Genomic DNA, 15,266 nt, shown 5'->3' on the forward strand with positions numbered 1-15,266 from the left:
ATAAAGACATCAGTATAAACATGTTCCATAAACAGCTGCACAATAAGGCTGAAAAGAAGAAAACATTTGATATATAACAATGATCGTTAATATAATTTTTCCAATTTTTAAAAGAAATATAATGTCTTCCAATTATGTTAAAGAAATGATTCCTACAACATACAATTTTCCAATTTACAAAAAATATTTTTTTTACAATTACTGTTAAAAATTTATTTTTTCCAGAGAATAAGGAAGCCCTACAACATATCACAGATTTAGATAAGAATCTGCTGCTCCCATGTTATTACAGATATTGTACAAAACATGTGCAAGCTATCACTATCACTAATTTACATGGCAAAGAAATGGACAAAGTTAATTGTGACTGCAAAGGCCCAAAGACGAGAAGAATCCGAATTCATCATATCATTTCCGAAGTACAAGTTTACCAATGTTTTGTTTCAGGAGTACTTGCCAACTGTTTGAATCAGATTTATGATGGAACACCTTCCAAACAAAAAAATGAAGGCAAAGAATTTGATTGCCAAGCTTGAACTCTGTATGCTTGGCGTCCTCAACTCAATTGTGTACAAATGCTAACTTAAAGAAAAACCCCGAGCTATGAACATGGCCGTTTACAGTACTATCCTTGATCACATCCTTTTACATCCAATTAATAAGCCATCCACAAAACCAGGCACCTCTTTCAAAGACGAAAGACCAGCAATAGCACATAAAGATGATGGACCATCCATACTCAACTTGCACTCCAAATATGTTCATAAAGCTCAAGAAAGATGATCCAGAGATATGTGGTGAGACTGTATGGCCCAAATAAAATTTTACCGGATGGTATCAGTGTGATCAGCAGTCACATGCTATCCGTGAAAGACGAAAGCTTCCCTTGCTCACATTGCCCCACGGTCAATCCCAAACGATTATTGCTCTTCTGGTTCACTTTACAGCACAGTCGCCTTGGTACCTGATTCAAAAGAAAAATAAATCAGAATGTGCTTGCAATACCATCACGCTTTTCCCAGCTAAATTATCTAAACAAAGCCATTAAAAAAGGCTCAAGCCATGAATACACAAAGAAAGAGAGAATAGAACATTTGAACAAACCTTTGCCCATTTCTCAGTCAGGGGATTGCTTGTCACTTGGATATCCAGCACTTCATGAAGAGGAAGTGACCTTGGGAAGCACAAGACCTTCCTTTTCAAATCATCCTTGCCTTTCAATCTATTGTAGGATCCCACTGTAACATTTTCATTTTTGCCAATGTCTTTCAAATAGAAAATCACCGGCCTTTTGCATGTAGATCGATAGGAATCCCTTGTATCAAAATCAAACTCATTCCTGTGGCCCAACCTGTTCCATGCCAAAAACGTCTGTTCAGCTCTGTCAAGTTCTCGAGGAAGGACAATGCTGGGGAACACTTGAACTGCATAACCGAGGGAAACCGAGAAGGTTAACCGCCTTTGTCTATCATAGCAAATTGATCTCTGTAAGAAACTCCTTGGATCAATCTTCATGGCCCTTGTGAATAGCTTCAAGCTATCAAGAGAATTTGCGCCAGGAAAGATAGGGTCGACAGCTTCCACATGATGAATGGAAACAAATGGAGCAACTGGGTGAGCAGCCAAAAGGCCATGGGCACTTCCCCTGATATCCCACTGCAAAACATTGGAATCATTTAAACAAATATTAATTTTTCTGATAGTTAAATGAACAAGGAAGCGTTATTTTATTTCCCCTATTTTAAACTCTAGTGCTTGCCACAAAACCTATTTCAAACATTGAAAACTTCGATAAGTAGTCCTTAGAAAAACGTCTTTCTAACCAGGTCAGAATGTAAAAATTTTGCACAAAATCTGCAATCAATATAAAAAACCCAATCATGTGGACAAGCATCATCTTTTGTATGACAAATAAACAACAATTCAACAAATGAATCATTTCAAGTCATGTAAAAATCACCCCAATTGCTACCATTCTATAATCAACTAAAACAATTAATTGTCTACCCCATATGAAAGGAACAAAGACCAATAAAATAATCCACCGAATAAACAAGAGAAAATGCACGAGCAACATAGTTTACAATTAATAACTTACCAAAACTATTTCAACATTGAAAACTTAGATAAATAGTCCTCTAGAAAGACATCTAAGTTTCTAACCAGATCAGAATGAACAATTTTTCCCCGAAATCCACAATCAATTAAAAAATAAATCATGTGGACAACAATCACCATTGTATGACAAAGAAACAAACGAATCAATTCAAGTAAGATTAAAAACATCCAACTTGCTCACATTCTATAATCATTTTAAACAACTAATATTGTTCACTTGTACAGAAGGAATAGATACCAATAAAATAACTCACTGAATAAACAACAGAGAGAAAAAAAAATGCAAGCCCAACATGGTTTACAAGTAATAACTATACCACTATGACATAGATTAGTTATTCACTAGAATAAGCAAACAGCAGCGTAGTTTCACTCAATCCTCCGGATAAAAAGAATAAAATTTACTAAAATAAAAATAAAATAAACAGAATGAATCGAATAGCTAATGTTCTATAATCAATGAAAACAACAAATTGTCTGCAGAATGACAAAACCCAGTAAAATAACCCACTGTGATGAACATAGAAAACACAGACAAATTCAGAACATACTATACAAATCATGATAAATTCAACAAGATACAATCAAATCAAGTAAGAAAAAAACAAACCCAATTAAAAATCCAGCGCATACAATCGAAAAAACACAAAGACCACAGAATAAATACCTGATGAAATCCATATTCTCTTGTTAGGGGTACCCCAAGCTCAGAGATACAGGCATGGAGGCGATCATCACTCCCATAAAGCTTTGGATATCTCTCTAAACACTCATCTTGCATCCTCCAAAGTGCGGCGGCAAGAGGATAACTGATGGCTATTCCTCCTCCCCCAAAAGCCATTGAATGGCTAAAATAAGTATTTGCAGAGTGACTTTCAGAGGGGCCCCCAATATAAAACATCTCAGAATCGTCATACTTCTTCAAAACCCCAAGCAAATTATCAGGGTTAAAAATGGTGTCATCGTCTCCAAGAACAAACCACCGAACATCTGGTAACCCCAATTTGAAGCTCTCTGTGACAATTCTAGAGATCCTGAGGCCAGAAGGATGGCCTGTGGGGTTTGTGTAACTGAACCTTGAAATGTCCTCTGAAACCCTAATTTGAGGCAATGAATCATCCCAGGGAACCTCTTCTTCAAGCCATACATGGCCTCGCATCTCGCTAGGCCTCCACCATAGCTTGACAAACTCTTTCCTCTTGTTCCATAGCTGAGATGAACCAGCGATCCCAAAAAGAATGTGCTTTAGAGAAAGGTCACTAGTTGAATTTGAGCTTTCATGGACGAAATTAGAGTTGGGGTTTGGATTAGGGTTTTGGTCCGCGCGAGGGATGGGTTCTCGTGGCTGCCATGGAAAAGCTAAGGGGCTACCCTCCCATTCCTTAAACTGGTGCCAACAATGGCGGCCTCTGGTTCCCGAGAAGATAAGAGAGAACCACGCCGACGTGGCAAGGAGGAGAGAGAGAATCGAGAATATTATGGTGCCCGCTCTTCCATGGCGCCATCTCCTGCTTCTTGTTCTAGCCAGAACCCTCTGTTTCTCATTGTTCAACATCATCCTCTAAATTCATGGCCCCAAGCACCACAAATAAATTAGTGCTTGAATCGTTACAAGATATATATATATATATATATAGAGAGAGAGAGAGAGAGTGAAATAATTGCAGAGAGTGAGAGAGATCGAACGAAACAGACCTAGGGAATACAGAATATCAGAGATCAGACGGATTACAGGAACAGAAGAGAGATAGAGGGAGAGAGTTGCAGAGAAGGTAGAGACAGAGAGGGAATGGGATGAGAGGGAAAAAGGTGATAGGGTTTAATGCCCTATTTTTGAAATTGGAAAGCGGTTCTTACGCAGGGATTGTCGCCGGAGAGCCGTTGCAGTGACCGTTGGATTCGTGCGCGCAATGAAAGAAGGAAAGCATATGCAAAGGCCTTTATAAGATTCAGAGAAAGAAAGAAAGAGAGAGAGAGAGAGAGGGAAATGATCAGCACGTTACTCAAGCAAAAGAGAGAGAAAGTAAGAGAGAGAGAGGGAGGGGGAAGGGAAAATGATGAGAAGGTTCGTCATGGCATGGAATGCGTCTGAGGTTTGTCTTAGTCCCCAGAAGTCCATCAATTTTTCTTCCCTACGCAGATGACACGCACAAGGATAATGCTCGGAATTTCTCACTCTAGACATTTTTTGGGATTTTCTCTCTCTAGACATTTTTTGGACTTTCTCTCTCTAGCCATTTTGGAACTCTCTCTAGACATTTCGGACTCTCTCTCTCTACATATTTTGGTCGCTATTTCTCTCTCTAGGAATTTCGGAGCTTTCTCTCTCTAGGAATTTCGGAGCTCTCTCTCTCTTCTTTGCTGTTCCGTCTTCTCACTATGAAATACTCGGGAGAGAGAGGTGGGGGAACGAGATTCTGAAGAATAACTTTGGGATAGAGATAGAAAAGTGCCACTCGTGTCGGAGAATATTACAATATTACCACCACACCGTACTTCCTGCCACCCGTTCTTCTCTCCCATGAGGAATCCGCCTCGATTATTTCAAAAATTAAAAGGTTAGAATCAGCAAATGTGATCTTTCCTTAAAAATTCAAAAACTGAGAATCGCCAAATGTGATCTTTTCTTAAAAATTAAAAAGCTATGAATCAACAAATGTCAATCTTTTTTTTTTAAATGTGTGGTTTGTATAAACAATCAAACTTCTGAATTTTATTATAGATAATTTTGGTGTTAACAATTTTTAAGATGGCTTGAAATTTTATTTTTATTTTTAAATGTAAGATCTTAAACTCCAAAAATGGTTTAAATAATGTAGATGGAAAAGCGTTTGAAAATCGACACTCCAGATAATTTAGATTAGCACTCAAATTTTTTTTTTTTTTTCATATTCATACGTCTCGATGTCGAGATGATCAAAACAAGTTTCTATGATGGATTTTTGAAGTTCACCTTAATTCTACATTTTAAAGTTGCAACCTAATATAAATTTTTTTAATATTTTAAAAAATACAATTTCTCTCTCTCAATCGTAAAATACCTTCAAAAAAAACAAAAAAGCTAATCATCCCCACATCGAGTCACCACATTGTAATTTTCATTATTACCACTGACATCATCTCACTAACACCTTCAAAAAAGCTAAATCCTAATCTACTTGAAAAAACAAATACTGCTTGTTTTCCTCTTAATTACTTAAAAAAATTACAAATTACATTTTCCCTCTCTCTTAATGTTTGATTGCCCCATCCACCGTCCCATGTCTTTCCTTTTCTAAATATGGTTATTTTAGTTGCGTGCTTTGAAGCTTTTACCCTTTATATCACGTGTCCTTAAGCTTACAGTGATGCGAGCTGAAACTTCTCTTAGGAACTTTCTTATATCGTACACCTCTTTATAGAATTTTTTATTTTCTTATCTTTTTAATGTGAAAGTACATAGAAACTTACTTAAAATTTAGTTACTGTCACAATCATTTTTAATCATTGTACATCAAGATGGTTAGCAATGTGTTATTTATTGTATTTCAAAAAACTATATAGAATATTCATGTCTCGCATGTCAAATTTGTCCTATCATAATTTTTCTTTTTTATTGGGAATATATATTATAAAACTATTGTTATAAATAAGTCGCAATCACTTCTAACCATCATATGTCAAACTCAATAGCTTAAAGTGTGTTACAAAGTTCGAGAAAAATATTTGAAAATTAAATTTAGTCAATAACACAATTACAACACCTTGATTTAAGAGATTGTCTACAAATAAATCATTTATCTTTTGTGCATTGAAGTCATAATTTTTCTTGTCGTTTAAATTTCAAAATAGGTGTTTATAAGCGTGTCATTGAATAGACACCAAGTTCCAAAAAATAATTTTATCGGACTTCTTGACTCATCCCTAGCCATCTAATTTGATATGTGAGAATAATTGTGACCTCTATGTACAATAGATAAATGCTCTCTTTATAGACAATCCCCGATTTAAAATATAATAGACAATAATAATTGTACTAAAAGCAAATCATCTACTTGTATATTCCTCCACTTAGTTAGGGTCTATTATCTTTTTTATGTATTTAGAATTACTAATTCCACTTGAGCCTCAAAAATTGAAACGTTTTAATTTCATTCATTTTTCTCTTCGTTTCTATTCATCACAAGTTTTAGTGTGAACGCATTCTCTACGTAATGTATGAATGAGGAGGAGGAACTTGTCAAATTTTTAAGGCATCACAAATCCATCTTTGGTGGTCAAAAAATAAATAAAAACCAACGGCCAACAAATTTTCTTCAAAAAACTATATTTTAGTTCTTAAATATTGATTTTATATTTCCAAAAGATCAAGTCTAATTTCCATCTTAAAATTTGATAGCAAAGTGGAGACTCATATCTACATATGAGTTCTAGCAGGTGTTCCAATGAACGACTTGGTCTGAGTACTTGGCCCATACGTGAGCCAAGTACTCTGCCCTGGTCTAAGTAACGTGGCCCAAGTTGGTCCAAGTAACTTGGCTCAAGTTGGGCCAAGTGTAGTAGCAAAAGAGTGTTAAAACTTTAAAATAAAAATACTTTTTTAAAATAAAATATATGTTTAAAGTAATCTTAAGCAAAATGTGTCTAAATGAGGTTAAAAAATAGTAAAAGAAAAAGTGATTTTAATAAGAAAAATAGATTTAAAAATTAATTTTGGGGGCATGTTCAAAATAATCCTAAAAATAAATAATACCAAAATAATTATTCATGACCAAAATTACTCTCCAATCTTTGTCAAAACGAAAGAACGTATAAATAAACATGTTAGAAGTAGATTTATTTTTTGTATTTTTTATCTTTTTAAGATCCCCAAATTGTACCCTATACTCCATACACCTATGACTCGGCCGATTTTTCAAACACGGAGTCGTATGACCCATGGAAACCAGTCCAGTTTTCTTATGAACGAATTTGGGGGTACTTTGGGAATATGTTGCTTAGCTGGAGGGCCGAATTGGCAAAGCGCTCTTCGCTGCTAAATCGCCATTCAATAACTTTTAACGCGGGGTCGTTTGAGGTCTGTGTATTTGGAGGATGCGTGGCATATACCCGCGCGGGATCACACTGTAAAATTACTTGGGCTGAAAACATGTCTCAAAGTATTTGTGCCGGTGAAATTTAGGATTTTATTAAGAAGTTCATAATTTATTTTCAAAACATTTTGTTTAGATCTCTGCTTTGAAAACGGATTCGGTTCGGTGAACCGGCCTTTCAAAAATATGGTTAGAAGTAACCCAACGATGGGACCCAAAAAAACTACCTAATAATTTTAATTTTTTTAAAAAATAACTATAAATGAAACCGGAGGGGTGCATGCGATTCGGCTAATTTGCATCACCCAATTCCCCAGCAAACTCTTCAAGTTCTTTGATGGAATTAGTGAATCGGTTAAAATCAAATGCATTCATATGCTCTTCCTTTTTTTATTATTTAGGTAATTCAATGGAGAAGACAAATCCAATTTTTCAAATAATTTAGAAGTTAGTGTTTTTTAAAGGGGTAATGAGATGGTGTCTGTAATAACACAAATCACAATACGGTGATTAGGGTGGAAACGAAAATCACAACATGATGATTAGGATGCAGTGCTACCACCACAACCCCAATCCTTTTCCAACCCATTTATACTTTACTAAAATCCAGGTCGGTTCCTACCGATTTTCGATCTAAACCAGGGATTCCCGCTCTAGATTAGTGAATTTCCTGTCATTTGATTGGGCTCATTATGGAGTCTATACTGTATGTACGAAATTTCTTTAAAGTTGATGAGTTGTAGAAATTGAATCCTTAAATTTTGGCGTCATAGGGAACGAATGCATGACATGTTCCCGCTGGAGCGTGTGATCTTTTTATAGCTTTTGGTTTACGCTGAGCTTTGAACATAGACACTGGGGAGAGAAACCGTGTTTATCTCGAGTTTCTTAGAAACTACAGGAAACATTCCTCTCTCAAGCTCAACATGTCGGGTCTAGTCGGGTCAGGTCTGTTCTGGCTTGATTGTCTCGGACCTAAAGTCACAAGACCTGGACTCGATCAAATCTGACTCAAAAATGAAAATATATATGTATTGAAAACTATTCAACTACTTTTTATAAATTAGGACTTGAAAATCTATGTGGGACCTGGACCTGAACCTGACCTGCCGGTTCCAACTTTTTGACCCATATCCCAACCTGGGTCGGGTCTACCCTTCGGATCCCGAGCCCATTGCAACCCTATGTTAGTATGATGAATATCCACTGGGATATCTAATATTATCAAGGGATATATATTCATACAAATACATATTTGTATTTGTATATATCCATATTGATATATATCCATATTGATACTAATACATGTCCTCACAAACACCCTACTCTCTCGCATTTCTCTCTATGCACATCACCGCTTTTTTTCATTTGCATTGACCCATTTAAAAACCACTAATTATTTTTAAAAACAGGTCGGAACTTGTACTCCCCACTTATCTATCAAAAACAAAGAAATATAACTCTGTATCTCTTATTTTTAGGTTTAATTTCTTGATAAAACACAAGGTTTCAAAATATATCTTTTAACCCTAGCTATTTTAAACTTATTTTTTAACCTAAACAAATATGACAAAGACATGCTCTTTTTAAACCCAATCCTTTCACTCTTTTCACTTATATAACTCAAACTTCTCTCTGTCTTTTTTTCCTGTGTCTCACTCTCTCTCTCTCTCTTCTCGTGTTTCTTAATCCATTTATCAAGCTTTGTCACTCTTTGGGGGCAAGAGACCTCAAGCTCATTTTCTTTCCCGTTACCCCACCCCACCTCCGATTCCCCTATTTATTTTTGGATTTTTTGTATTTGTATTGGATGCTCTTAGAGCTATCTCTCTAGTTTATTTTGAATCTCTTTCTATCTCTTCTTTTTCTGGATTCTGGTGTTTGATGGACTGGTACAAGCCTTTTAAGGATATAGGATTGGGAAATTTTAGGGTTACTAGGCTTGTGAGAGATGAGAAAACCAAAGAACTTGTTGCTGTTAAATACATTGAGAGAGGGAACAAGGTAAGATTTGCTCTTCTGATGATTTCATATGCCACTGTTTCATGTGTATGATTTTTCTATTGTTGTACAGATGTTGTTGTTTCAATACTTCTAATGCAAAGAGATTTTGTTCTCAAATCAGGGGAAGGAACAAAATGTTGCCACAAAAAATGGAAAATCGAAGAAGGATTTTCCCAAAAATGGGAGGTCCGGGAAAGTTTTTGATGATCTTGTAGTGTTGAGAAACACATTGTCCAACCAAAATGCAAGGAAAAACAAGAAAAATGAACAAAATTCGTTGAAATCTAGTGGCCATAGAGTTGAAAAGAGAGACCAGGAGGAGAGTGAGTGAGGGGAGAGATGGGAAAGACGGAAAAAGAGAGAGAAGTGGTGCGGGGACAGAGAGAGAGAGAGAAATTTAGGAGGATAGATTTATTTGGTCTACAAAAACAGGTTTAAATTAGCTCAGGGGTTAGAAGAAATAAAATTTATAATTTTTATGCCCCAAGTTATTTTTTAAAATCTTGGGTTTATTGTGAAATAAAACTTAAAAATAAAAAGTATAGAGGTATTTTTCTAAATTAAAAAAAAATGGGAAAGAAAGCTTCTAAAAGAGATCCTGACTCTTATTATCTACCACCAAAAAAAAATACAGATTATTGCGTGAGCCGACCACAAAAAATATATCCACCAAATATGCTATGCCTCTACGACAATGATGGACCAGGTCCTTCGAATACTACCACAATGATGGACCAGGTCCTTCGAATACTTACTTTATTAATATGCCCCGCCACACCCTTCCCCTCTCTCCTCCTAAAAATAAGATGGAATGGGAAACAATCTTATTTGAAGAAAAGCAAAAGGAAAAAGTTTATATAAAGGCTCTAAACAATCAAATTAGAGCCGGCTTCAAAAATTTCACTAGAAAATGTTGTTTTGATGTCCAAATATTCTCCAATTGATCATCTCAAAATCAAGATACATGGACATAAGAAAGAAAAATAGATTTCAAGTTTTGAAAATAGTGCATCTTTTAACACATTTTTTTACCGTCAATTTTTAAGTTTTCATAGTTCTACTCGATCTACACTATTTTTGAAGCTTTAAATTTCTTTAATTAAAGATGAAAATATATTTTAAGATTATCACAAAGATTTATAGTATTGAAACCACGTTTTTTAATACTATTTGAAGGTCCGATTTAGTTTGATTGTTTAGAGCCTCGGCTCTATACAAACAGCACCTAACACAAACTTGTATTTGAAATTTTACCGGGGGGGGGGGAGCACACAAACTACCCATATACATTTTGTTTGGCGGTCCAGGTATTTGACCATTTAGAATGGGCATGAGGGGGCATGGGGTTATTGGTCGATATCGAGGCGTACAAGAAAAGCAAATCGGTACTTGTGAATTATTGGGCTTTGAATAAGTATTAAGAGGGTCTTATTTAAGGACGGCAATAGACCTTGCGAATTATTGGGCTTTGAATGTATTAAGTGGGTCATATTTAAGGATGGCAATAGACCGTGTGGGCCCACCTGGCATGGTCAGCGTATTCGTAAAAATCCAGTGATTGAAAATCGGTCGGGTAACTCGGGCTCGGGTCAAGTTGTCTATCATTTTAGAAATATAAAATTCATATAGAGCCTAGGTTCTAAACAATCGAATTAGAACTTGCCTTAACATTTTCACTAGATGATGCTGTTTTGATGCCCAATATCGTTAAATTGATCATCTTGGTACCAAGATGCATGGACTCGAGAAAGAAAATGGATTTCAAGTTTTGGAAATAATGCGTTTTGTAACGTATTTTTTTACCATCAATTTTTAAGTTAATCAAGTTTCCATAGACTTGCTCGATCTACACTATTTTTGAACATTTAAATTTTATAATTAAATATTAAAATATATTTTAAGGCTACTCAAAGATTTTCAATATTAAAACCACATTTATCGATACTATTTGAAGGTAGGCTCAAAGTTGATTGTTTAGAGCCTTGGCTCTATACAAACCACACTTTTTTTTTAGAAAAAGTTGATAACTGTTTTGGCCATGAACACTTATTTTTTAACTTTTTCTCCTTTTGGGATTGTTTAAAAAATACTATCAATTGCAAGTTGATTTTTTTAAAATATAATGTTTTACTACTTTTTTTAACATTGTTTTGAAGTATTTTACTTGGTTTTACTGGAACATACATTTCCTATTTTTTTAGAAATTTTAAAATTTGTTGACCTTTTTTTATTGCTACAGTGCTACGCACTACTTGTGCTGAATTACTCAGACTCGGCCCAAATAATCGACTTGGGCCAAAACCAGTGTTTTAAAAAACGCCGAGTCGAACCGGACTCGCCCGGTTCGACTCGGAATTCGCGATAAGGGACCGGATCGGTTGAAAAATCGGGAATCGTCCTGTTCTAGAGAGAACCGGACGATTCCGCACAGTGACTCGCCGATTCACTGTACGGAATCGGCGAGTCCGTACCTTTTTTTTTTTTTTTTTTTTTGTAATCCATGATCGAATTGTTTTTGTTTTTTTGTAATCCATGATCGATTTTTTTGGTTTTTTGTAACCCATAATAGAATTTTTTGTAATCCATGATCGAAATGTTTGTTTTCTTTTCTTGTAATCCATGATCGCTTTTTTTTTTTTTTTTTTTTTTTTTTGTAACCCATGATAGAATTTTTTGTAATCCATGATAGAATGTTTTGTAATACATGATCGAAATGTTTGTTTTTTTTTTGTAATCCATGATCGAAATGTTTGTTTTTTTTTTTGTAATCCATAATTGAATTTTTTGTTTTTTGCTTTTTTTGTAACCCATGATAGAGTTTTTTGTAATCCATGATTGAATTTTTTGTAATCCATGATCGAACTGTTTTTTTCTTTTTTTGTAATCCACGATTGAATTTTTTGTTTTTTTTTGTTTGTTTTTTTTTGTAATCCATGATCGAATTTTATGTAATCCATGATCGAATTTTATGTAATCCATGATCGAATTTTATGTAATCCATGATCGAATTTTATGTAATCCATGATTGAATTTTTTGAAAATTTGTGATTTTTTTTTTTTAATCCATGATCGAATTTTTTTATGTAATCCATGATAGAATTTTTTGAAAATTTGTGATTTTTTTTTTAATCCATGATCGATTTTTTGAAAATTTGTTTTTTTTTTTTTTAATCCATATTATTCAAAGAGAAAATGAGAGAGATGATGATTCTGAGGCCACCCTATCCCAGCCATATTATTCACATATCGAGTCCCAACAGCAACAGTGTAGGGATGAGTACGAAATACTGTAAATTAAATGCTGAATGGCGGTTCATGCAGGGAAAGAACATATCAATATTCGCATATTCATTCAAAAACATGAAAATTCTTAATGGAGTACCCTCATTTTTTATTGAATTCCTAAAAAACAATATTTATAATGAATTTTAATAATTTGTTCGAATTTTTTTTAAGCTTTATTCTGACCGATTCACCCGATTCCCGATCCGAATCGTCGATTCGGCGATCCAAATCGGTTTTCTGGAAGCCCGATCCGGATCACCGATCCGTTTTTTAAACCATTGGCCAAAACCGATTACTCAACCAGAGTCTGCACTTTCTAACATTGTAAAAACCCAAAGGCCTAGGCTACAAAATGCGGCACAAGGACCGGGTGATCTTTCAAAGGCCGGTCTTTATACGTAATGGGACTACTACGGCTTGAATTGTTAGAGAGATTGGAAAGGTCACTCCTCGTTGAAAGGTGAAGTCAAACTTGAACCATCGGTCATAACGAACCAAAGCAGAATACTATGTCCCACGCCAATTAGGTCTGCCATGTCTCCGTCTTGTCCCTGTCTTGTTCCTTGCGTAATGATGTAAGTACCAGGAAAGTAGCTAATAAAAAGAAAACTAAATAAAAAATAGGGTAAGGTTTTTATGTTTCCTCCGCACCGTAAAAACTATTAGGGAAAAGGTCGGATTAACCCACTAATTTATATGAATATATGAGTCCAACGGTCCAGATTTAATTTAAATCGATTTAACGATAAAAAATGTCCGACAGTACTTAAATTTTATTATTTTTTTTATAAATTCAAATCACTTAGAATTTTAGCTGTGTGTTCTTCTCATCGAGACACACCTAATAAAAATATATATAAAATAATTATTCGTGAAACCAAAATAACCAAAATATCCCTTGAAATGTTTTGGGGGTATTTTGGTCAATTTATTTTTAATGTAAAATATTTTTTTTATATTTTTCGAAGATTCGTCTATTTTTTATGAAAATAAGTCTAAAATTTCAAGTGATTTAGATTTGTAGAAAAAAAACACTAAAATTCAAATACTATCGGACATCCGCGACCGTCAGATTAGCTCAGATTCAATCTGAAACGTTGGGCTCATATGTTCATATGAGCTAGTAGGCTATTCCAATCTTTTCCCAAACTTATATACTTCCCCCTTATCCAACAGAATGGAGGCCCCCAATCACAATCTCACGTCTCTACACTATTTTATTTTTAATTTTTTTCTATAAACTATTTTGACAACAAATTTTGGACGTTCAATCTTCCATTAAACTCGCACTAATGAAAAATATAAACAATATATTTCTAATAAAATAAAATGATCAAAATACCCCTGAAAGTTTCAAGAGGTATTTTGGTCATTATATTTTATCAAAAAACTATTTTAAATATTTTTTATAGGTGTGCACCAATGAGAAGATAGCATGTACCAAATTTCATATTCATAAAATTTGTATAAAAAAACTAAAAATAAAATACTTTGAGATATCGGATCTAAGATCGAACAGTGAGTGACTCTCTTGATCAAAATTGGATGGTTGGATGGTAGGGGAAGCATATATCTTTTATGCTGTAGGCAAAGTATATAAACCTTCCCCATAAAAATAAGGGAGCCAATAGAAACAATGTTGTCAGATTCGCTTTGGAGTCTTTGTTTTGTGTGGTGAGAAAAATGAAACAATTCGAGGGAAGACTTTCGACTTATTTTTAACTTTAATGTAAATAAAATACATATTTATATGATAGAAATTTAGAAATAAAAAACAATAATAAATAATAATAAAATACTTTTATATAGGTATTTATTTTTTGACCGAAGCAGCCTGAAGCTCCAACTCAAGTAGACCCAAGGTAAACCTGAATCTGACTGAAGCAGCAACACCAGGCTTCTGTTCACTTCGGTTTATGCCTAAAATCCGAAGGCTTCGGCCGAAGCAAATCGAATTTAATAACATTGAGTAGAAGCAATGGAAATATGACAATGTATCGCAAATGGTAACCAGAGGGCTTTCCTTGAAAATCATTTTCGGCACGTTTATACGCCTTGGGAGCTGCCGCATATTTAAAATAGATAGAGTTTTGGAGAAGGAAATAAATTTAAGGGTGCGACCCCAAACAATTAAATTTAGCCGCACCTCAAAAAATTCATTAGAAGATGTTGTTTTGATGCCCACCCTAAACAATTAAATTAAGGCATATCTCGAAAAATTCATTAGAATAGGTTGTTTTGATGCCCAAAAATTCTCAAATCGATCGTTTTGAACTCAAGACATGTAGACGTGAAAAAAATGAATTTGAAATCTTGGGAATAGTGCGTATTTTAACACATTTTCTGGAACATTAATTTTCAATATTAAAATGTTCATAGATCTACTCGATGTGTACTATTTTTTAAGCTTTAAATTTTGTAAATAGAGATAAAAATTATTTTTTAGGCCAGAAAATGTGTTTGAAGGTGTGCTAAAACAAAGATTTTTAGTACTAAAACAACATATTTCGATGCTATTTGAAGGTGTGCCTTATTTTGATTGTTTAGAGCATCAGCCTTATACAAAAGCACACCCTTTGGGGAATGATGCATTTACTTAATGAAAAAGTTTATACAAGGTTGAAGATGTAAACAATCAAACTAAGGCACACCTAAAAAAATCACTAGAAGAAGATGATTTGATGCCGCAAACCCCTGAAATCCGATCATCTCAACCTTGAGATACATGGCCATAAAAAAAAAAGGATTTGAAGTATTGGAAATAGTACATCTTGTAATGCATTATCT

General features: G+C 34.5%; 1 protein-coding gene across 1 annotated transcript; it reads right to left on the reverse strand.

Annotated features, from left to right (window-relative positions):
- Positions 1-382: 382 nt before the first annotated feature.
- LOC18441611 (beta-1,3-n-acetylglucosaminyltransferase radical fringe protein, putative (DUF604)) lies at positions 383-3,746 on the reverse strand. The gene is made up of 3 exons (XM_006851837.4): positions 2,786-3,746; positions 1,105-1,656; positions 383-964 (listed from the first exon to the last, which is right to left on the reverse strand). The coding sequence occupies exons 1-3, from the start codon at positions 3,674-3,676 to the stop codon at positions 854-856; spliced, it is 1,554 nt and encodes a 517-aa protein (XP_006851899.2). The 5' UTR covers positions 3,677-3,746; the 3' UTR covers positions 383-853.
- Positions 3,747-15,266: the final 11,520 nt, after the last annotated feature.

This window comes from Amborella trichopoda, chromosome 9 (assembly GCF_054954075.1).
Source record: "Amborella trichopoda isolate Santa Cruz 75 chromosome 9, AtrichopodaSantaCruz75HAP2 v2.0, whole genome shotgun sequence".
Classification (NCBI taxonomy): domain Eukaryota; kingdom Viridiplantae; phylum Streptophyta; class Magnoliopsida; order Amborellales; family Amborellaceae; genus Amborella; species Amborella trichopoda.